Source organism: Hordeum vulgare, chromosome 5H (assembly GCF_904849725.1).
Source record: "Hordeum vulgare subsp. vulgare chromosome 5H, MorexV3_pseudomolecules_assembly, whole genome shotgun sequence".
Lineage (NCBI taxonomy): Eukaryota > Viridiplantae > Streptophyta > Magnoliopsida > Poales > Poaceae > Hordeum > Hordeum vulgare.
In genome coordinates this window covers 522,583,874-522,605,935 of record NC_058522.1, presented here as the reverse complement: position 1 = coordinate 522,605,935, position 22,062 = coordinate 522,583,874, and the positions used below count along the sequence as shown (strand labels likewise).

The following is a 22,062-nucleotide window of genomic DNA, read 5'->3' as shown; positions in this document are numbered from 1 at the left end:
GGCCAGAGCCTGCCCAGGCGACCTCCCGGTGCGGCCTGGCCCTTGGCCGCGCCCACAGACCGCTTGGGTGGGCCCCACCTCTTCTGACGCCCTCCTTTGGCCTATATTTACTGCTCCATGAGAAAACCCTTCCATCACATCCAGAATCGCGAATTTCTCCATCGTTCCGCCGCGGGAGCGCTTCCGAGATCGAGAGCGTTAGGAGACCTCTTCCCGGCACCCTGCCAGAAGGAGGATTGACCTTCGGGAGCTTCTCCACCATCATGGACGCTTAACAGACGTGCCGTGAGTAGTCCTCCTTGAACCATGAGTCCATGACCAGTAGTTATGTGATGTCTTCTCTCCAATCTTGTGCTTTCATGATTAGCCCTTGTGAGCTGCCCTACATGATCAAGGAACCTATGTAATTTTCATGCTATTGCTATGCTCGGTTTGTTGGGATCCGATGGATTATGAGATTATGTTCAGATTGTTATGAGTTATATATTTGATTATCCTTTTATATTATGTTCTTTAGTGATTTGCGCATGTTCTCCGTTGCTTTGTATTGCTTTGGTCGAGTAGTAGATTGTAACTCCAAGAGGGAGCGTTATGCATGATTGTGGGTTCATGCCCCCTGATGTCTAGCTTGAGTGATAGAAACATGAGACTAGGGGATGTGCTGTTGCCACGAGGGAGAAAACAACGGTGCTTGTGACCACGGTTGCAAGGAATTGTTTACCTTACGCATAGCTCGTTAATGCAGTTGTCCGTTGCGTTGAGTTTACACTTTGGGTGGGGCTGGCAACTTAATACCAGCGAGATGTTCCGGATAGATATCTCAAGGTGGATGATTAGTAAGTAGATGTTGATGAATAAATGATCTACTTGTCTTGGCATACTGCCCATTACTATTGAGCCTCTAACTTTCAAGTAGCATAATTAGCATCGCGATGCGTTTATAATTCTGTCAATTGCCCAGCTGTAGTTTGTTTACCCAAGCATAGTTGTTTATCGTCTCTTGGGAGAGAGACATCACTAGTGAACACCATGTGACTCCGGTCCATATCACTACCATTGCTTACACCTCCATCATTTATTGCTTTCATTTACTTTTCCGTTGCAATCACTATTCCCGCTTGTGTTTTGATCCTTTGAAAACTACAAGGCCAGAGAGATTGACAACCTCTCTGTACTCACTGGGAGCAAAGTTATTTGTGTGTGTGCAGGTCCACGACTTCTGCTTGCGCCAGGGCAGGGGACAGCTACTTGTTGATCCTCGGAGTCCTCCTGGTTCGATAACCTTACAGTCTCCGTGTAAGGGAAAACTTGCTACTGACTACATCTCAACCTTCCACTTGGGATAACCAACGAGGAGCGAGAAGTATATTCATCAACTCGTCATCACGTGTTAAAATGGTTTAGTTTGTATTTAATTAATCGTAGCTCCGTTGGAGATGAGCCATATATGTAAATGGACTAGTATGATGAGTAGAATCATGTGAACCACTTTGTTTTGCCATTTAACAAACATAAAATGTGATTAGGACAAATCTGGACAAATTTAGAATTTAACACATGGGGTCATTTCGAGATGCTATATGTTGTTTCCGACCTCATTTAAAATGCCTAGGTAGTTAGTTTAATTACGCGTTACCTCTTGCCATGTTTAACAACATTTAATATTGTCGCGTACCTGAACGAGAGTGAACTAAATATTTGAATGTGGAGTTTCGTCAATATGCAACTCGTTGCATATTGAGCTTCACTTAATGTGTAGTGTTTGATTGTTGTGAATTTCCATGCCATGCATTGCATAATAAAACCGTTCATGCATCATATGCGTTGTGCATCATATCGTACATGTGCCGTGGTGAATATTGTGTGTTGATTGTTGTTTTGGTTTGCTTCGTCTCGATAGAGTTCCGCAAGCATGCTAGAATGTGAGGATCCGTTCGACTACGTCGGTTCGTCTGCTTCACGGAGTTGTTCTTATTTCAAGAGGGATCACAAGCAAGATGATAATTTCCCTAAATACTATTACTATCATTGCCATGCTAGTTGTTTCGTTTCTATCGCTATGTCTCGCTGCCTACCACGTGTTAAATATCAGCCTCCCAACATTGTCATGAAAACCTCTAATCTTTTTACTACCCAACAAACCTTGTTTGGCTATGTTACCGCTTGCTCAGCCTTTTGATAGCATTGCTAGTTGTAGGTGTCGTTGCTTCCATGTGATAACATGGATTCATTGTTATATCACCATATTATTGCTAATTAATTTAATGCACCTATATACTTGGTAAAAGGTGGAAGGATTGGCCTTCTAGCCTCGTGTTTTGTTCCATCTTTGCCGCCTTAGTTTTGGCTATCGGTGTTATGTTTCATAAATGAGCGCTCCTATCATGCTTGGGGTTGTTATGGGGACCCCCTAGATTCTCGTTTTGGGATAAAACTCGTGTGGCAAGGCCCAACATTGGTACTATATTTGCCCAACATAATAATTATGTTAATACTGAAAAACATAGGGAGTTATGAACCATAGGAGTAATTCAACATAATACAGGGAGGGCCAGTGTTGATGGTGCTGGTCCTAAACAGAGTCGTGTGCGGGGCCAACCCGGGGCAACTCGGGTGATTTCTATCAGGCCACTGTACGCTGCGCTCATCCGATTGTGCCCTAAGAACGAGATACGCGGCTCCTATCAGGATCGTCGGCACGTCGAGGCGGCCTTGCTGGACTTGTTTTACCTTTCTTGAGCATCTTGTGCAAGGGATTCCGAGGATGCTTTGGGCTATCTCGAGGTTGAGGTTTTCCAATAGGAACCCGAGGAGATCACGGGTTTTCCCTGATCGAGGTTATTCCGCCACAACGTGTGGTAGTTTGTGATGGACTAATTGGAGCACCCCTGCAGGGTTTAATCTTTCAGAAAGCCATGCCCGCGATTATGTGGCAACGTGGAAACTTTATTTAACATCCGGTCCTAGATAACTTGAAGTAAACTTAATTAAAACTTGCCAACTGAGTGTGTAACCGTGACTGTCTCTTTCGTGAACTCCTTCAATCGAGGACACGGTGGGGTTATGTCTGATGTAAGTAGGTGTTCGGGATCATTCATTCGGTCATCATTATTTCACGTCCGTTGTGCGTAGATCACCCCCTTTATTTCTTGTACTCGTAAGTTAATCACCTCAAATAAATGCTTAGTCGCTTGTTGTAGCCTCACCACTTAACCATATATCATCCATTAAGCTTTGCTAGTCTTGATTCCTTTGGAAATGAGATTGTCGAGTCCCTGTGGCTCACAGATTACTACACCACCAGTTGCAAGTACACGTAAAGAGTTATTTTGATGTGAGCGCGCTGATTGTGCTATTTGGAGTTTCTTCTTCTTCATCATCATCGATCTAGGACGGGTTTCAGGCCGGCAACCTGGGATAGCAAGGATGGACGTCGATCTTTTATCGTTTGTTTTCGTCTGTAGTCGGACCCTGCTCTTCTTCATGATGACTGGATATTGTTGTATTGATGTGATCTTGATGTAGCTTGTGGCGAGTGTAAGCCAACTCTTTATACTCATTTTTTCAGTACATGTACTTATAACGATATCCATTCTTGCGAAACGACGAGATGCGTTTCTATCACTGTCGAGGCCCTCGCGCCAAAATAAAGATATGACCGCATCTTGGGCGTTACAGTCTTCTCCTAGGAGCGTCTTGGTGGGGCGTCGCACGTCCAGATGACGGACAAGCGCCACCTCGGCGGGCAGGTCGCGGTTCGCCGCAAATCACACGATCGATCCATTCACGGACCAAAAACGATCCCGGATCCCTGGCGACCACATGAAATTTTCTGGTGGTTTTTCAATATATAAGATTTTGTAGTGTTGGAATCACCCGAAACAGAGCCACATGGGCCTCACAAGGCAACATGTGCCCCCCCTTCGGTGGTTCTTCACTCTAGCATTTCTTATATCTTGCATAAAAGATCTTCAAAATGTTTAGTCCAATTCGAAGTTTTATTTTCCGCATAAAAAACAACATCACGGTCATTCTGCTAAAAACAATGTTAGTCTAGGTTGTTCTATTAAATCATATAAAAATGAATCAAAACCATACAAAAAAAATTGTAAACATGGATAAATATGGCATGAATACTTCATAAATTATCGATACGTTGGAGACGTATCAAGGGCATTCAAGGGGTGTCGCGTCGATCTTAGGCGCCTCCACTAGCTGCGGGAAGCAAGAGGTGGCACAACGCATGCTCGCGCGTTGGGACCACGCCCCCTCATGCCTTGTGGCACTAGGTGGAAGACGACCTTGCTGCTCGTAGGCTCAGTTGCCTTCTGAATTGGGCCAGATAACACTCTCTCTCTCTCTCTCTCTCTCTCTATATATATATATATATATATATATATATATATATATATATATATATATATATTAGTAATTCAGCTTTTCTCTTTTGAGCTGCTTGCGACAATTTTTCTTATTCTTCTTTCAGGGGCACCCATCGACGCCGCAGACCGCTGCCAGTAGTTACATCTGGGAGGCCCTGCCTTCGTCTCTGCCGTCGAGGGCGCTCAGGTACGAGCCGACCTTGTCATCAATGATCGGCGAACGCCGTCACAACCTGATCGCAAAGCTTCAACTGTAATTGGCTCGCTTCGGATGCCCGCAAACTACTCGTAAGCTAGCATGTTTTTTTTCCTGAGACAATCTAAGCTGACGTGGCCAATGCGGTAAGCTAGGCGTACGCGAGACGTAGCCGAGGACTGGTTTGGCAACTTTGAAGACCAAGTTAAGCCCGTATTTGCAAGTTCCACGATTGTATTAAGTTGGTTTGTGAGTTTGGAGACAATTGTAGACATCACCAACAACTTTAAAGACTAAAGATGCATTTCACTCTCTATAAGACTTACAACGTAGTTTTTATTTTGGACGTAAAGAGTTCCAGCGTAGTTACCTCTTCTTTATTCACGTGTGTGTCTTTTTGGTCAACCGACGAGCCGTGCGAAAGGTGCCAACAGGCGTCATGGTAGCATGAGTGTATGGATTACAAATACATACTCTTCAAGTTCTTCCTATCACGCCACAAGATGATGTTTGAAAAACGCACTAGCACTAGGTGAGCAGCACCGATAAATAAATACTGTACGTAGGATAAATCCAAAACGCAACACGGTCTCCGAAACGAAATTGACAACTCCAACCAGTGGATAATAGGCCAGACTGGTCTCCCTCACCAGTCGCCACCCCGTCATCACCCGCCACAAAAGAAAAAGAGAAATGAGACTGTCACGAGGCCACTCCAATTTATGTTGTCGGCCAATAGTACCCCGTCCTTGTGGTGGGAGCCTCTTGGTGGGGCGTCGCACGTCCAGATGGCGGCCAAGCGTCGCCGCGGCGGGCAGGTCGCGGTTCCCCGCAGATCACACGATCGATCCGTTCACGGACCGAAAACGATCCCGGATCCCTGGCAACCACATGACGGACGGACCCTCGCCGCCACGCGTCCCGCAAGAGCGCAGACCGGTCGCCATCGCCATCGCCATCGCCATCGTCGCCCCTGGACCAGTTGCTTGCTCCTCCTCCTCCCTCCCTCCGTCCCGTCCGCCATTGGTCCTCGCCATTTTCCAATCCCGCTACTATTAAACTCGCCCCCCCTTCCCAAGAACCCGCAGAGCGCACGCAGGCAGGCATCTTCCTCCTCCCCTGTATTCCTCCGCCGCCACCGCTGGCTTTCTTTCCTGCGACCGAGGATCACGTCCGGGGCTCGCCCCCCGCCTCCTCCGTGCGTACGTGCTCGCCCCCCTCACCCCACCTCAATCGTCGATTGCTTGCTGCTCCAGCTTTCCGTCGGGCGCTTGGGGGGCGCTTTGCGTGCTGTTTCCGCCTTCTTTTCTTGGTTTCGGGTGGTAGGTGCTTGGGGTCAATGGGACGCAGGATTCCCTGTTCTTTGATATGGCCTTGTAGATATCAAGTTCTTGGGGTTCAGGTCTTGCGGCTTAACAGCCTCCCCCTGAGCCTAGTTGGATTCGTAACAGGTGCTGCGTTGATTAGGGGTCCTGGATGGTGGTTGGGCTGGGTAATGACCTGTGTCTGTATGGAGCCAAAGATCCAGGAGAAAGCTTCTGTCGGATTAGTTTTCAGAGTGAGACGTGTGTCTGTATGGAGCAACAGATCCAGGAGAAACTTTCTGTGGGATTAGTTTTCAGAGTGAGACGTGTGTCTGTATGGAGCAACAGATCCAGGAGAAAGCTTCTGTCGGATTAGTTTTCAGATGGCTGAGTTTTTCGATAGAGAATTCGGTGAAGGCTTTAATCCTAGAGGAATATCCACCCTACCATTTCCTTCAGTTTCTTACTATCTTCTTTTTGTTTACACACTACAGTATCATTCAAGGAAACCATGTTTTTTTGTATAAATAACGCAGCAAAAGAGTTGCTGCTGTGGAGTACTAAGCAGGAAACTGTTCAGATCTACACATGTGGCTAGGAGAAAACCCAAGAAAAATAAAAGGAGGAACAAATCAAAGCAGGGAACTAGACAGTCCCTACGCAGACTTAGCACCAGCCAAAATCTCAGAATCTTTCTAGTTCTAGGCCACCTCAGATTCTCACCTCCTCCTTCAGTTCATAATTCAGAAACCATAATTCCTCTGTTTGTTGTTTGCCGAATGAAAATGCACACAGTATATCATCTTAATGGAACTATTCAGCGCCTTCTTGACCTGGTTGACCATCTGTCCTTTGCCCTTTGTCATCGGTATATAACATCCGAGTGTTGTGTTTAGGCTCGTCTGGCATGTAATTGCTCGCCAAACTGAATCTGGGTGGGAGCAGCGTCAATAAACTAGGTCTAGCATGCCATTGCTCATATCGTGATAGCACTGAACTGCGTTCTTGCATTGGATTGTGTAGATTCATTGATGTATGTTTATCCTCCACAAACGAACAAACACCAGAGGCAAATTTACCTTTAATGATTTCTTAATATATGCATTAAATCGCACCTCTTATGATTTTCGCATCTCTAAGTATGTTTTTATTGTTTGTGCGTACTATTTGCAGCTGGAGGTCAAATAAGCAAATATTTTCCTGACGTCAAGTTTGCTACAGACTGGTCTTTCCTTGGCTGAATCGGCACACACTGCCAACATGGAAACATACACCACGGATGATGCGCTTACAGCCATGGGATTTGGAAAATTGCAAGGACTTGTTCTTGTTTATGCAGGCATGGGTTGGGTTGCAGAAGCCATGGAGGTCATGCTACTGTCCTTTGTTGGACCATTGATTCGGGAGGAATGGAAAATCTCTGCCCAAGATGAGAGCCTACTATCAAGTGTAGTGTTTTTGGGCATGTTAATAGGAGCATGTGGTTGGGGATATGTGTCTGACAAATATGGGCGAAGGTAAGGATTTACTTGTACATGCGCTTCCATGTTTCGGTTTTCTAGAAAGAATTTTTATTTTTGACAAAGTTATGACTGTAACCATGCCAGCCTCTATTATTATGAATTTGAATTTCATATATCTGATATACACTTATGCAACTTTGGCACGTCCAGTGTGTTTTGGAATTGTAAACATAATTTCAATACTATACATGGCTGACGGGTTTATAGTTGCAAACTTACACCGGTGTACCAATTTAACCACTGAACAAAACTTGTATTTTTCTTGTTTCAGGACTGGTTTACTGTTTTCAACTCTGTTTACTACTGGAATGGGTTTCCTAAGTGCTTTGTCTCCAAACTATTTAAGTTTGATGGCTCTTCGCTTTCTCGTTGGCGTAGGACTGGGTGGCAGCCATGTGTATTCATCTTGGTTTTTGGAGTTTGTTCCTGCACAAAATCGTGGCTTTTGGATGATTATTTTTTCCTTTTTTTGGACTACTGGCACAGTCTTGGAGGCTTCACTTGCATGGGTATCGGACTGATACTTTCTGATTTATATTTATATTTATATTTTGACCAAGTAACGAAGTCTTATAAATTTTTGTTCTTATTGCAGATTGTCGTATCAACATTGACTTGGAGGTGGTTGCTAGCATTGACTGCCATCCCTTGCTTTCTCTTGCTCCCTTTCTTTGGAATTACACCTGAATCGCCACGCTATCTGTGTGCGCAAAATAGAATGTCTGATGCAACACTTGTCTTGGAGAGAATCGCCGAGACAAACCAAGCAGCTCTTCCTCCTGGAGTTCTTGTGTACCCTCGAGACGATGAAGTTGATCACAGTGCTCTTACCTCTGAGGCAGATCATCTTCTTCCACTCAGAGAGAAGGAATGCACAGATGATGATGTCATAAGCCCCAAATCTGGTAGTGCTGCTGCATTGCGCAGTCTACTGTCACGGAAATTGCGCAGATCAACTCTTCTACTTTGGTTTGTTTTCTACGCAAATTCCTTTGCTTATTATGGACTAGTCTTGCTGACCGCGCAACTGAGCAATGCAAATAGAAGCTGCGCATCTGGGCTGAAATATGTGAAGAGTGAAACAGACACCAGCCTCTACAAAGATACATTTGTTACTAGTCTTGCAGGTAGCATACAGTAGTCTGTTTCTTCACCCAGACTGACTGGCTGTAGAATATGTCACTAACTCATCATTCTACTGCTCTATCAGAGATTCCGGGTCTAATTGCATCTGCTGTTCTCGTTGAATGGTTCGGCCGAAAAGCTACAATGTGGTGCCTGCTCTTCACATGCTGTGGTTTCCTCGGACCACTTGTGCTTTATCAGAGTGAGCTATGGACAACTGGCCTTCTATTTGGTGCTCGTGCTTGTGCCATGGGTAGCTACACAGTTGTATGTTTATATGCACCAGAGGTTCGTATCCTTTTCTCATGGCATGTAGTAAATGTGTTTCTTGGTGACCTGGCCATCACAGTGTAGCGAGTTTAATGTGTTGAAAGTACTGCCTGGTAGGCCTATAAGTTGCAATTTCAACATTATATCCATCAGTTTGGCTAGGTACTTAAATGGTATTTTGCTTCCTGAATATTTGATTTTTTTATGTCTGCAGTACATTTCATAATGAAGATATATGTAAATAAACTGGTGGGAGTAAGACCTAAACGAATAAAACATACTCCGTACTACTGCATCCTTATTATTAATGTTATTGCAGTAATGTTTTCTTGTCACAGAAGGGGAGCCTTGGCTTGGGTTGAGTCCTGGTTACGGTAACATTAATGTTATTGCAGTAATGTTTTCTTGTTACGGTAAAGTTGTTGCCTTGGGTTGAGTCCTGGAAACAGTCTCTTGCAGAAATGCAGGGAAAGGCTGCACACAAAAGACCCAAAGTGGCCGGACCATTCCCTTGCAAAAAGGACAGCGACGCGGGAGCTACGTGCACCGGGCTGCCTTTAAAAAATATATTTTCTTGTCACACTGTCATATTATGATCATTGTGACTTTTTTATGTATTGAATTACATGAACGGAGTGTCTTTCTAGACAGAGACAGACCTATGCAAGGCCTTTTTGTCTTGTAATCTCCACATCAAACTCTTGCAAAACGATGGACTTCTCTAAGGCAGAAGAGAAGGAAGCAAGCGACTGAGCAACTAGTGCTGCTCACTAAATTTACTTGCTAGAGCATCCAGTTTTTAGTTTCATTGATTTGCATTTGCAAATTGAGTTTATTATTGGGCTTGTTCACCACAGAATTTTGAGTTTAGAAATTTCTCGAGGACCCTAGCGTCGTATAGGTTTGCATTGGTTTGTAGGTACTCCCTGCAGTGATAAAGGACTCTCCTTCCATCATTGTGGTGCTTGTCCTACTTATTTAAATCATAAATTAAATCTATTAACTAATGACCAGTCGGAATGTACGGTACCCAGGATGTAAACAAACGGAGATCCTGCTCCATTGATAACTCCAGCTAAATGAAGTCTACTGATTATGATCCATTTTGCTAACAAAAAGCCAAATAAGTTATGTCATGTGGTAGTCCCCGTCTTTGTGTCTTGGCTATGCTCTTGGCTGGGAACACTTAGAATGTTATGACAAAGATACATTAGTTGTTGCTGCAAATTTTACCCAAAACAGTCTTGTGGAGCAGTTGTTGTAGATATTTCATTGAAAGAATTTGTTTTCCTACGAACTAACTTATTCTCTTGTCCTTGTAGGTATACCCGACGTCGGTACGCTCGACCGGGGTTGGAATCGCGACTGCCATGGGCAGAGTCGGTGGAATTATTTGCCCCCTTGTAGCCGTTGGGATGCTGAGAAGCTGCCATCAGATGGAAGCCATCCTTGTGTTTGAGGTGGTGTTATTCCTTGCTGCAATTGCCTGCATGCTCTTCCCTTTTGAGACGAAGGGCCGCGCAATGACCTGATGATGGTCATGGTGTAAGAAAGTAAAAACACTTGGGACCATAAAATTCGTCATGCTGCTACGTGAACGTTTTATATACAAAACTAGTATATGTGTAGTATTTTTAGTGGACATGACGATGAAGATTCCCCGAAATTCATTTCGGGGTTTCGGATGTTATTGGACATCATTTTGTAAAGTCCTCGCTCCTTAAGACTGTAAGTAGGGGTATGGTATGTATGTATAAATTCTTCGAACGTGATTAAGTGTCTGCAACATGCATTTCTACCAGTAACTTTTGCTGAATTCTCATGTCGATTGGGTCCTTAGTTGAAGTTACTGGTCATGGTGTAAGAAAGTTGGCTTGTGTTGTGTTTATGGAATTTGCAGGTTGCTTGCATCAGACATGGTTGTTAAACCTCGACTTGTGTTTTTGTGAACCTTAATGATTACACAATCTCGCTAGAAGTGCTATTAATTTTGCTAGCTGTTTGTTCATCTCGCTGCTCTGTTCCACACTATTGGTGCTTGAAACAACCGGGGTTTTGTTTACACTACTAGTTAAAAGGTCAAATGACAGGCCATTAGTGCTTCCACAACCTATATATATATATATATATATATATATATATATATATATATATATATATATAGGGTCGCGCTATTCGTCACCATGGGTGAGAAATAGCTATTCTTCACCCCCTCTGTTTTAATATCAATGCACCGTAATTTTACGTTCCGTAAATTCTGTCTTATTTTATACGTAAAACGAGACTGTAAAAAAATTCTAACCAATATAAAATATTTTATATCACGTAAAATTACGAACATACAAAAATAGTGCACAAAATACAAAAAATTTAATTTTTTCTGGTATTATGACCTATATTTTTGTTTTTCTTTTGTCAAATTTTACGTAGTGATTCAATATAAATGTAAATATTTGTATTTAAAATTTAATTTATTTATAAATTGATCGTAAGATTATCTCGGGTGAAGAATAAACTATTCTGCACCCTGGGTGATGAATATATATATATATATATATATATATATATATATATATATATATATAATTTTTAATATTTTCTTTAACAAATTAAGTTTAGCAACAAATAGCTTGTCTAGATATGCAACTAAGTGAGCAACCTATATGATGCTAGCAGCAATAAAAACAAGTAACTAATACAAGTAAAGGTAAGAAGTAACCACAAGTAGAACCGATGAAGACGAGGATGTATTTCTGAAGTTTCTTCCCTTTGAGGGGAAATACGTCTCCGTTGGAACGGTGTGGAGGCACAATGCTCCCCAAGATGCCACTAAGGTCATCGTATTCTCCTCACGCCCTCACACAATGTGAGATGACGTGATTCCACTAGTGGTGCCCTTGAAGGCGGCGATCGAACCTTTACGAACAAGATTGGGGCAATCTTCACAACTGAATTGGAGACTCCCAACTTAATCACGAAGCTTCACTATAATGGAATATGGCTTCGAGGTGACCTCAACCGTCTAGGGTGCTCAAACACCCAAGAGTAACAAGATCCACGAGGGGTTAGTGGGAGGAATCAAATTTCTCTTGGTGGAAGTGTAGATCAAGTCCCTCTCAAGCAAACCCAAGAGTATCAACAAGCTTTGTTGGCTAGGAAGAGAGATCGGACGAAAATGGAGCTTGGAGCAACAATGGAGCTTAGGGTTGGGAAAGGTGGTCTTCTTAGGGAAGAAAAACCCCTTTAAATAATGGTGAAACGAATCCAACCGTTACTCCAGGGAGCGGTACTACCGATGATAAGAGGTAGTAACGCTCCAGTGAGGAGCGGTACTATCGCTGGGACAGAGGGCAGCGGTCAGAGAGGGAGGCATAGGCTGGTAGTATAGCCGGAGCGGTACTACCGCTTTCATAAGAGGTAGTACCGCTTCCTATATCCGCCCAGGATATGCTGCGGACCTAGCCCAGAAGTACCAAGGGGTTCTGGGCGGTAGTAACAAGCGGTACTATCTCTCGCTGGGCGGTATTACCGTCCTACACTACCGCTCCAGAAACCGCTCAGTCCGACACAAAAAGTGTCGAGACCCACGGGCAGCGGCACTAGCCAGCGGAACTAGCTAGACCACTTTCGCTTTGGAGCGATACTAAGCGGTAGTACCGCTCAACAGAGCGGTACGACCGCTTGGATCTTTCTAGGCGGGATAGGGCAAGATAGGATGCTCCATTGAGGCGGGAAAGAGGGTGCGAAGGAATGTGTACGTGATGATTCCATTCAAACCTTTTCGAAGCGGACCCTCTCTTAATAGTACGGCTTTTTCTACGACTCAAGTCCACCGACAGCGAATGTAAGAGAGAAACCCGTCTTCATAAAAATACATCGAGGGGCATGAATCGTCTTGTGCCAAATAATGAAATGCCTAGAAGGCTTAGTGTACACGATTAGTCCGTAAACGCATTGTCATCAATCACCAAAACCACTAGGATAGATATATGCCTTACCTATTTTTGAGGCAGGATGAGGCAGGGTGATCCATTGTCCCCATACCTATTTTTGATCTGCTGTGAAGGACTATCTAGTATGCTTTCGCAGGAAGAAGAAAATGGTGGTTTGGAAGGAGTGAACGTTTGTAGAAATGCACCTTCAATTTCACACTTGTTGTTTGCGGATGATTCCTTAATATTGATGAAGGCAAACCTAGAAAGTGCTATTTCTTTGAAAAAGGTTCTTGATGTGTATTGCCAGAGTTCCGGACAATTGGTATCCACTGGTAAATCCAGTATATTTTTCAGCCCTAATACAACAGTCATGGTAAGAGAAAATATTTGCAACACTTGATATATTAATCGAGGCTTTAATTGACAAGTACCTCGGGTAACCATCCATGGTTGGAGTTGATAAAAGTGATTGTTTCTGTTGATAGAGTGTGTCAGAAACTAAAGGGATGGAAGGAAAAAATTCTCTCCTTGGGAGGGAAAGAGACCTTGATTAAAGCAGTGGCACAAGCAATTCCCTCCTAAGACATGTGAGTATTTAACCTTCCATTGGGTATTTGCAAGGCTATAACTGATGAAATCATAGGTTTTTGATGGGGAGATGATGAACTAAAAAAGAAAATGCATTGGATGGCGTGGTGGAAGATGTACATACCGAAGAGGATGGGAGGACTTGGATTTAGGGACCTACATAGCTTTAACCTTGCTATGTTAGCAAAGCAGTGTTGGCGACTAATCCAAAAGCCAGATTCTTTGTGTGCTCGTGTTCTTGGCGCAAAATATTTTCCACACGATGATATCCTAAAGGCAGGCCCAAAGAGCGGTTCTTCGTATACTTGGCAGAGTATTGTTGCAGGAATCCAAACTTTTAAAAGGGGTTGTTTCTGGCGTGTTGGTACCGGGCAAAACATAAACATATGGACAGATCCTTGGATCCCTACAAGCAATAACCGAAAGGTTCTAACTCCTAGAGGACATGTCTTATTGTTAAAGGTCGAAGAGCTCATTGACCCTCATACTGGACTCTAGGATGAAGAGTTGATCTATGAAAACTTCTTCTCTGTTGATGCACACCGAATTCTTCAGATTTGATTTTGTGGCGTGGCACTACACCAAATCAGTGTCGGCGAACGTGGTACGGGAAACAAAAATTTTCCTACGCACACGCAATACCTATCATGGTGATGTCCATCTACGAGAGGGGATTTCCGATCTATGTATCCTTGTAGATCACACAGCAGGAAGCGTTAAGAAACGCGGTTGATGTAGTGGAACGTCCTCACGTCCCTCGATCCGCCCCGCGAACCGTCCCACGAACCGTCCCGCGATCCGTTCCACGATCCGCTCCGATCTAGTGCCGAACGGACGGCACCTCCGCGTTCAGCACACATACAGCTCGACGATGATCTCGGCCTTCTTGATCCAGCAAGAGAGACGGAGAGGTAGATGAGTTCTTTGGCAGCGTGACGGCGCTCCGGAGGTTGCTGGTGATCTATCCAGCAGGGCTCCGCTCGAGCTCCGTAGAAATACGATCTAGAGGAAAAACCGTGGAGGTATGTGGTCGGGCTGCCGTGGCAAAGTTGTCTCAAATCAGCCCTAATACCTCAGTATATATAGGAGGGAGGGGGAGGGACCTGCCTTGAGGCTCAAGAGAGCCCCAAGGGGTCGGCCGAACTAGGGGTGGAGGATTCCACCTCCAATCCTAGTCCAACTAGGATTGGAAGGTGGAGTCCTTCCCTTCCTTCCCACTTCCCCCTTTTTTTCTCTTTGATTTCTTTATCTCCTGCGCATAGGGCCTCTTGGGCTGTCCCACCAGCCCACTAAGGGCTGGTGCGACACCCCTAAGGCCTATGGGCTTCCCCGGGTGGGCTGCCCCCCCGATGAACATTCGGAACCCATTCGTCACTCCTGGTACATTCCCGGTAATGCCCGAAAACTTTCCGGTAATCAAATGAGGTCATCCTATATATCAATCTTCATCTCCGGACCATTCTGTAAACCCTCGTGACGTCCATGATCTCATCCGGGACTCCGAACAACATTCGGTAACCAACCATATAACTCAAATACGCATAAAACATCGCCAAACCTTAAGTGTGCAGACCGTGCGGGTTCGAGAACTATGTAGACATGACCCGAGGGACTCCTCGGTCAATATCCAATAGCGGGACCTGAATGCCCATATTGGATCCTACATATTCTACGAAGATCTTATCGATTGAACCTCAGTGCCAAGGATTCATATAATCCCGTATGTCATTCCCTTTGTCCTTCGGTATGTTACTTGCCCGAGATTCGATCGTCAGTATCCGTATACCTATTTCAATCTCGTTTACCGGCAAGTCTCTTTACTCGTTCCGTGATACAAGATCCCGTGACTTACACTAAGTCACATTGCTTGCAAGGCTTGTGTGTGATGTTGTATTACTGAGTGGGCCCCGAGATACCTCTGCGTCACACGGAGTGACAAATACCAGTCTTGATCCATACTAACTCAACGGACACCTTCGGAGATACCTGTAGAGCATCTTTATAGTCACCCACTTACGTTGTGACGTTTGATACACACAAGGAATTCCTCCGGTGCCAGTGAGTTATATGATCTCATGGTCATAGGAATAAATACTTGACACGCAGAAAATAGTAGCAACAAAATGACACGATCAACATGCTACGTTCATTAGTTTGGGTCTAGTCCATCACATGATTCACTCAATGATGTGATCTAGTTATCAAGCAACAACACCTTGTACATAGTCAGAAGACCTTGACTATCCTTGATCAACTGGCTAGCCAACTAGAGGCTTGCTAGGGACAGTGTTTTGTCTATGTATCCACACATGTATCTAAGACTTCATTCAATACAATTATAGCATGGATAATAAACGATTATCTTGATACAAGAATTATAATAATAACTTATTTATCATTGCCTCTAGGGCATAATTCCAACAGTCTCCCACTTGCACTAGAGTCAATAATCTAGTCCACACATCATCATGCGAATTACATTGTAGTAAGTCTAACACCCATACAGTTCTGGTGTTGATCATGCTTTGCCCGTGGAAGAGGTTTAGTCAGCGGGTCTGCCACATTCAGATCCATGTGCACTTTGCAGATATTCACGTCCTCCTCCTCGACGTAGTCGCGGATGAGGTTGAAGCGTCGTTTGATGTGTCTGGTCTTCTTGTGAAACCGTGGTTCCTTTGCTAAGGCAATGGCACCCGTGTTGTCAAAAAACAGGGTTATTGGATTCAGTGCGCTCGGCACCACTCCAAGATCCGTCATGAACTGCTTCATCCAGACACCCTCCTTAGCTGCCTTTGAGGCAGCCATGTACTCCGCTTCACATGTAGAATCAGCTACAACGCTTTGCTTGGAACTGCACCAACTAACCGCACCCCCATTAAGAATAAATACGTATCCGGTCTGCGACTTAGAATCATCCGGATCTGTGTCAAAGCTTGCATCGACGTAACCTTTTACGGCGAGCTCTTTGTCACCTCCATATACGAGAAACATATCCTTAGCCCTTTTCACGTACTTCAGGATATTCTTGACCGTCGTCCAGTGATCCACTCCTGGATTACTCTGGAACCTGCCTGGCATACTTATGGCCAGGCTAACGTCCGGTCTAGTGCACAACATTTCATACATGATAGAACCTATGGCTGAAGCATAGGGGACGGTACTCATATGCTCTATATCTTTATCAGTTGCTGGGCACTGAGTCTTACTCAATTTTATACCTTGTAACACTGGCAAGAACCCCTTCTTGGACTGTTCCATTTTGAACCTCTTCAAAACTTTATCAAGGTACGTGCTTTGCGGAAGTCCTATCACGCGTTTTGATCTATCCCTATAGATCTTTATGCCTAGAATGTAAGCAGCTTCTCCTAGGTCCTTCATAGAGAAACTTTTATTCAAGTAATCCTTTATGCTCTCCAAAAGCTCCACGCCGTTTCCAATCAGTAATATGTCATCCACATATAGTATTAGGAACGCCACAGAGCTCCCACTCACTTTCTTGTAAATACAGGATTCTCCAACCACCTGTATAAACCCAAATGCTTTGATCACCTCATCAAAGCGTTTATTCCAACTCCGAGATGCTTGAACCAGTCCATAAATGGATCACTGGAGCTTGCACACTTTGTTAGCATTTTTAGGATCGACAAAACCTTCGGGTTGCATCATATACAATTCTTCCTTAAGGAAACCGTTAAGGAACGCCGTTTTGACATCCATCTGCCAGATTTCGTAATCGAAAATGCAGCTATCGCTAACATGATTCGGACGGACTTAAGCATCTCTACGGGTGAGAATGTCTCATCGTAGTCAATTCCTTGAACTTGTGAAAAACCCTTTGCCACAAGTCGAGTTTTATAAACGGTCACATTATCGTCAGCGTCCGTATTCTTCTTAAAGATCAATTTGTTCTGAATAGCCTTGCGGCCTTCAGGTAGTACTTCCAAAATCCACACTTTGTTTTCATACATAGACCCTATCTCGGATTTCATGTCCTCGAGCCATTTGTTGGAATCCGGGCCCACCATTGCTTCTTCATAATTCGCAGGCTCATTGTTGTCCAACAACATAATTGATAAGACGGGATTACTGTACCACTCTGGAGTAGTTCGCGGTCTCGTCGACCTGCGAGGTCCGATAGAAACTTGATCCGGAGTTTCATGATCATCATCATTAACTTCCTCCTCAACCGGCGCCGCAACGACAGGGGTTTCCCCTTTCCCTGCGCCACCATCCAGAGGGATGAGAAGTTTGACAACCTCATCAAGTTCTATCTTCCTCCCACTCAATTATCTCGAGAGAAACTCCTTCTCGAGAAAAGCTCCATTCTTAGCAACAAACACTTTACCCTCGGATTTGAGATAGAAGGTATACCCAACTGTCTCTTTTGGGTAACCTATGAAGACGCACCTTTCCGCTTTGGGTTCCAGCTTTTCAGGCTGAAGCTTTTTGACATAAGCATCACATCACCAAACTTTAAGAAACGACAATTTTGGTCTGTTGCCATACCACAGCTGATATGGTGTCGTCTCAACGGATTTCGATGGTGCCCTATTTAAAGTGAATGCAGCTGTTTCTAATGCATAACCCCAAAATGATAACGACAAATCGGTAAGAGACATCATAGATCATACCATCTCTAATAAAGTACGATTACGACGTTCGGACACACCATTACGTTGTGGTGTTCCAGGCGATGTCAACTGCGAAACAATTCCATATTGTCTTAAGTGAGCACCAAACTCGAAACTTAGATATTCACCCCCACGATCAGACCGTAGGAACTTGATCTTCTTGTTACGATGATTTTCAACTTCACTCTGAAATTGTTTGAACTTTTCAAATGTTTCAGACTTGTGCTTCATCAAGTAGACATAACCATATCTACTCAAATCGTCAGTGAAGGTGAGAAAATAACGATATCCGCCGCGTGCCTCCACACTCATCGGACCACACACATCGGTATGTATGATTTACAACAAGTCACTTGCACGCTCCATTGTTCCGGAGAATGGAGTTTTAGTCATCTTGCCCATGAGGCATGGTTCGCACGTGTCAAGTGAATCAAAGTCAAGTGACTCCAAAAGTCCATCGGTATGGAGTTTCTTCATGCGCTTTACACCAATATGACCTACGCGGCAGTGCCATAAAAACATGGTGCTATCATTGTTAACTCTAACTCTTTTGGTCTCAATGTTATGTATATGTGTATTATCACTATCAAGATTCGATATGAACAATCCTATCATATTGGGTGCATGACCATAAAAGATATTACTCATAGAAATAGAACAACCATTATTCTCTGACTTAAACGAGTAACCGTCTCACAATAAACAAGATCCAGATATAACGTTCATGCTTAACGCAGGCACTAAATAACATTTATTTAAGTTCATAACTAATCCTGATGGTAATTGAAGTGAAACTGTGCCGACGGCGATTGCATCAACCTTGGAACCATTTCCCACGCGCATCGTCACTTCATCCTTCGCCAGACTTCGCTTATTCCGCAGTTCCTATTTCAAGTTGCAAATATGAGCAACAGAACCGGTATCGAATACCCAGGCACTACTACGAGAGCTGGTTAAGTACACATCAATAACATGTATATCGAATATACCTGATTTTTCCTTGGCCGCCTTCTTATCAGCCAGATACTTGGGACAGTTGCGCTTCTAGTGACCCATACCCTTGCAATAATAGCACTCCGTTTCAGGCTTAGGTCCAGCTTTGGGCTTCTTCGTCGGATTGGCAACAGGCTTGTCGCTCTTCTTTGAATTACCCTTCTTTCCTTTGCTGTTTCTCTTGAAACTAGTGGTCTTATTCACCATCAACACTTGATGCTCTTTACGGAGTTCTGACTCTGCGACTTTCAGCATCGCGAATAACTTGCCGGGTGACTTGTTCACCCCTTGCATGTTATAGTTCAACACAAAGCCCTTATAGCTTGGTGGCAGTGATTGAAGAATTCTGTCAGTGATAGCCTCTTGTGGGAGTTCAATCCCCAGCTCAGCTAGACGATTTGAGTACCCAGACATTTTGAGCACATGTTCACTGACAGACGAGTTCTCCTCCATTTTGCAAGCATAGAATTTATCAGAGGTCTCATACCTCTCGATCCGGGTGTTCTTATGAAAGATAAACTTCAACTCCTGGAACATCTCATATGATCCATGATGCTCAAAGCAACCTTGAAGTCCCGGCTCTAATCCATACAAGACTGCACATTGAACTACGGAGTAGTCCTTCTTGCGTGCTAACCAAGCGTTCTTAGCATGTTGGTCAGCCGCGGCGGGTGGTTCATCTCCTAGCGCAGCATTAAGGACATAATCCTTCTTCCCAGCTTGCACGAGCAACTTAAGATTACGAGCCCAGTCTACAAAGTTGCTTCCATCATCTTTCAACTTAGCTTTCTCTAGGAACGTATTAAAATTCAGGGTGACTTACGCGTGAGCCATTGATCTACAACACAAATATTTTCAAAGTGGACTTAGACTATGTTCAAGATAATTAGAGTTTACCTAATCAAATTACTTGCTAAACTCCCGCTCAAAAAGTACATCTCTCTAGTCATTTGAGTGGTTCATGATCCAATTCCACTAGCTCAAGTCCGATCATCACGTGAGTTGAGGATAGTTTCAATGGTAAGCATCCCTATGCTAATCATACCAACTATATGATTCATGATCGACCTTTTGGTCTCATGTGTTCCGAGGCCATGTCTGCACATGCTAGGCTCGTCAAGCTTAACCCGAGTGTTCCGCGTGTGCAACTGTTTTGCACCCGTTGTATGTGAACGTTGAGTCTATCACACCCAATCATCACGTGGTGTCTCGAAACGACGAACTGTAGCAACGGTGCACAGTCGGGGAGAACACAATTTCGTCTTGAAATTTTAGTGAGAGATCACCTCATAATGATACCGTCGTTCTAAGCAAAATAAGGTGCATGAAAGGATTAACATCACATGCAATTCATAAGTGACATGATATGGCCATCATCATGTGCTTCTTGATCTCCATCACCAAATCACCGACACGATCTTCTTGTCACCGAGGCCACACCATGATCTCCATCAACGTGTCGCCATCGGGGTTGTCGTGCTACTCATGCTATTACTACTAAAGCTACGTCCTAGCAATATAGTAAATGCATCTGCAAGCACAAACATTAGTTTAAAGACAACCCTATGGCTCCTGCCGGTTGCCGTACCATTGACGTGCAAGTCGATATTAACTATTACAACATGATCATCTCATACATCCAATATATCACATCACATCGTCGTCCATATCACATCACAAGCATACCCTGCAAAAACAAGTTAGACGTTCTCTAATTGTTGTTGCATGTTTTATGTGGTTGCCATGGGTATCTAGTAGGATCGCATCTTACTTACGCAAACACCACAACGGGGATGTATGAATTGCTATTTAACCTCTCTCCAAGGACCTCCTCGGTCAAATCCAATTCAACTAAAGTTGGAGAAACCGACACTCGCCAGTCATGTTTGAGCAACGGGGTTGTGTTAGAGCATATATCTCCATATGTGGTTTTGGTAATTGATGACAATTCCTATGGACTAATGGTTGCCTTAAGTTATAATTATAGGATTTGTCCATAGGCACTTCTTGAAGTCCATCTGTTGGGTTCAAGGAGTTTATATGATGACCAAGATGGTATTCAAGGTGTTATCCAAAGAATGGTCATAGAGACACTAGGTTGATCAAGATCTCAGACAAAGAGTAAATCAAGATGATCAACACACAAAGCGTATAAGATGTACCGAGAGGGATCAAGTGATCCCATGGTATGGTAAGCATTGTCCATTACGTGTTTGTGTACTAACCCATGGTATTTGTGAGAGTCCTATGTGGGGGTTAGGTGTGCTTCCATGGGCTTGCGTCAAAAGGAAGATCTCATACAACCCATGAAGGATGACGTCAAGTGGTGATCGTCATCAAGATTGTGGTGTGCAAGTTCAAGTGGATCAACACGAATATATCATTGAAACTATTGTTAATGATCATGTGTTGATAAGGACAAGCTCATGTGCTAACAAGGACAAGATCAAGATAAGCATTCCTGAGCACTACATGCTTGATTCTTGTGGATGTTCACATGGTGGACAAATGAAGATGAATACATAAGCTAGGCTTTCCACATTGTGTATGGGAGAGCTTCTTGAAGACTTCATCATGTCTTGCTTTCAACTTGAGCCAAGAAGGAAAAACAACATCAAGCTCAAGTGAAAGGGCTAACTCAAAGGTATCAGTTCCTTTGACGTTAGTGGTGCGGAGTGATGATCAGCGAATAAAAGTATACACTCAAGTATGGATCATCAGTACCCCTTTTATGATTCTTGAGTCTTTAGGGATCCTGCACTATTAAGAGGGAATCACAGGTTTTGCGATGAACTTGCTCAAACTACATCTCTACTTTTCTGCTCATACCACATCTCCACTGCTGTGCTCTTATTTGAAAACAGAACCAATGCCTCGGACATCCGGCTTCCTCCGGACGTCCGAGGGACGGACGCCCGACCACTTCGGAAATCCGGAACCTTATACCAGAGAAATCCAGAGTCAAATAACTCGGACTTCCGGCTCTCTCCGGACGTCTGAGGGCCGGACGTCCGGCTCTCTCTGGACGTCCGAGGCCCGGACGTCGGGCTCTCTCCGGACGTCCGAGGGCCGGACGTCCAACCCCCTTCGGAAAACCGGAACCTTGCACCAGAGA

At 44.1% G+C, this 22,062-nt stretch overlaps 1 protein-coding gene across 2 annotated transcripts; it reads left to right on the top strand.

Moving 5' to 3' along the window:
• The first annotated feature begins 5,505 nt into the window (after window positions 1–5,505).
• LOC123452137 (organic cation/carnitine transporter 7-like) lies at window positions 5,506–10,713 on the top strand. 2 transcript variants are annotated; one of them, XM_045128729.1, is made up of 6 exons: window positions 5,506–5,780; window positions 7,056–7,399; window positions 7,677–7,914; window positions 8,001–8,532; window positions 8,616–8,818; window positions 10,123–10,713. In XM_045128729.1, the coding sequence occupies exons 2-6, from the start codon at window positions 7,143–7,145 to the stop codon at window positions 10,330–10,332; spliced, it is 1,440 nt and encodes a 479-aa protein (XP_044984664.1). In that variant the 5' UTR covers window positions 5,506–5,780; window positions 7,056–7,142; the 3' UTR covers window positions 10,333–10,713. The 2 variants fall into 2 exon arrangements, with proteins under 2 accessions (XP_044984664.1, XP_044984665.1); XM_045128730.1 differs by having other exon boundaries at window positions 5,551–5,780; window positions 7,784–7,914.
• The last annotated feature ends 11,349 nt before the right edge of the window (window positions 10,714–22,062 follow it).

Bases quoted from the DNA above. Each gene is read 5' to 3' on its own strand.
- LOC123452137 (XM_045128729.1), top strand. From the start codon at position 7,143: ATGGAAACATACACCACGGATGATGCGCTTACAGCCATGGGATTTGGA. The intron at 7,400-7,676 runs GTAAGGATTTAC...TTCTTGTTTCAG, and splicing joins TCTGACAAATATGGGCGAAG to GACTGGTTTACTGTTTTCAA. The intron at 8,819-10,122 runs GTTCGTATCCTT...TTGTCCTTGTAG, and splicing joins TATGTTTATATGCACCAGAG to GTATACCCGACGTCGGTACG.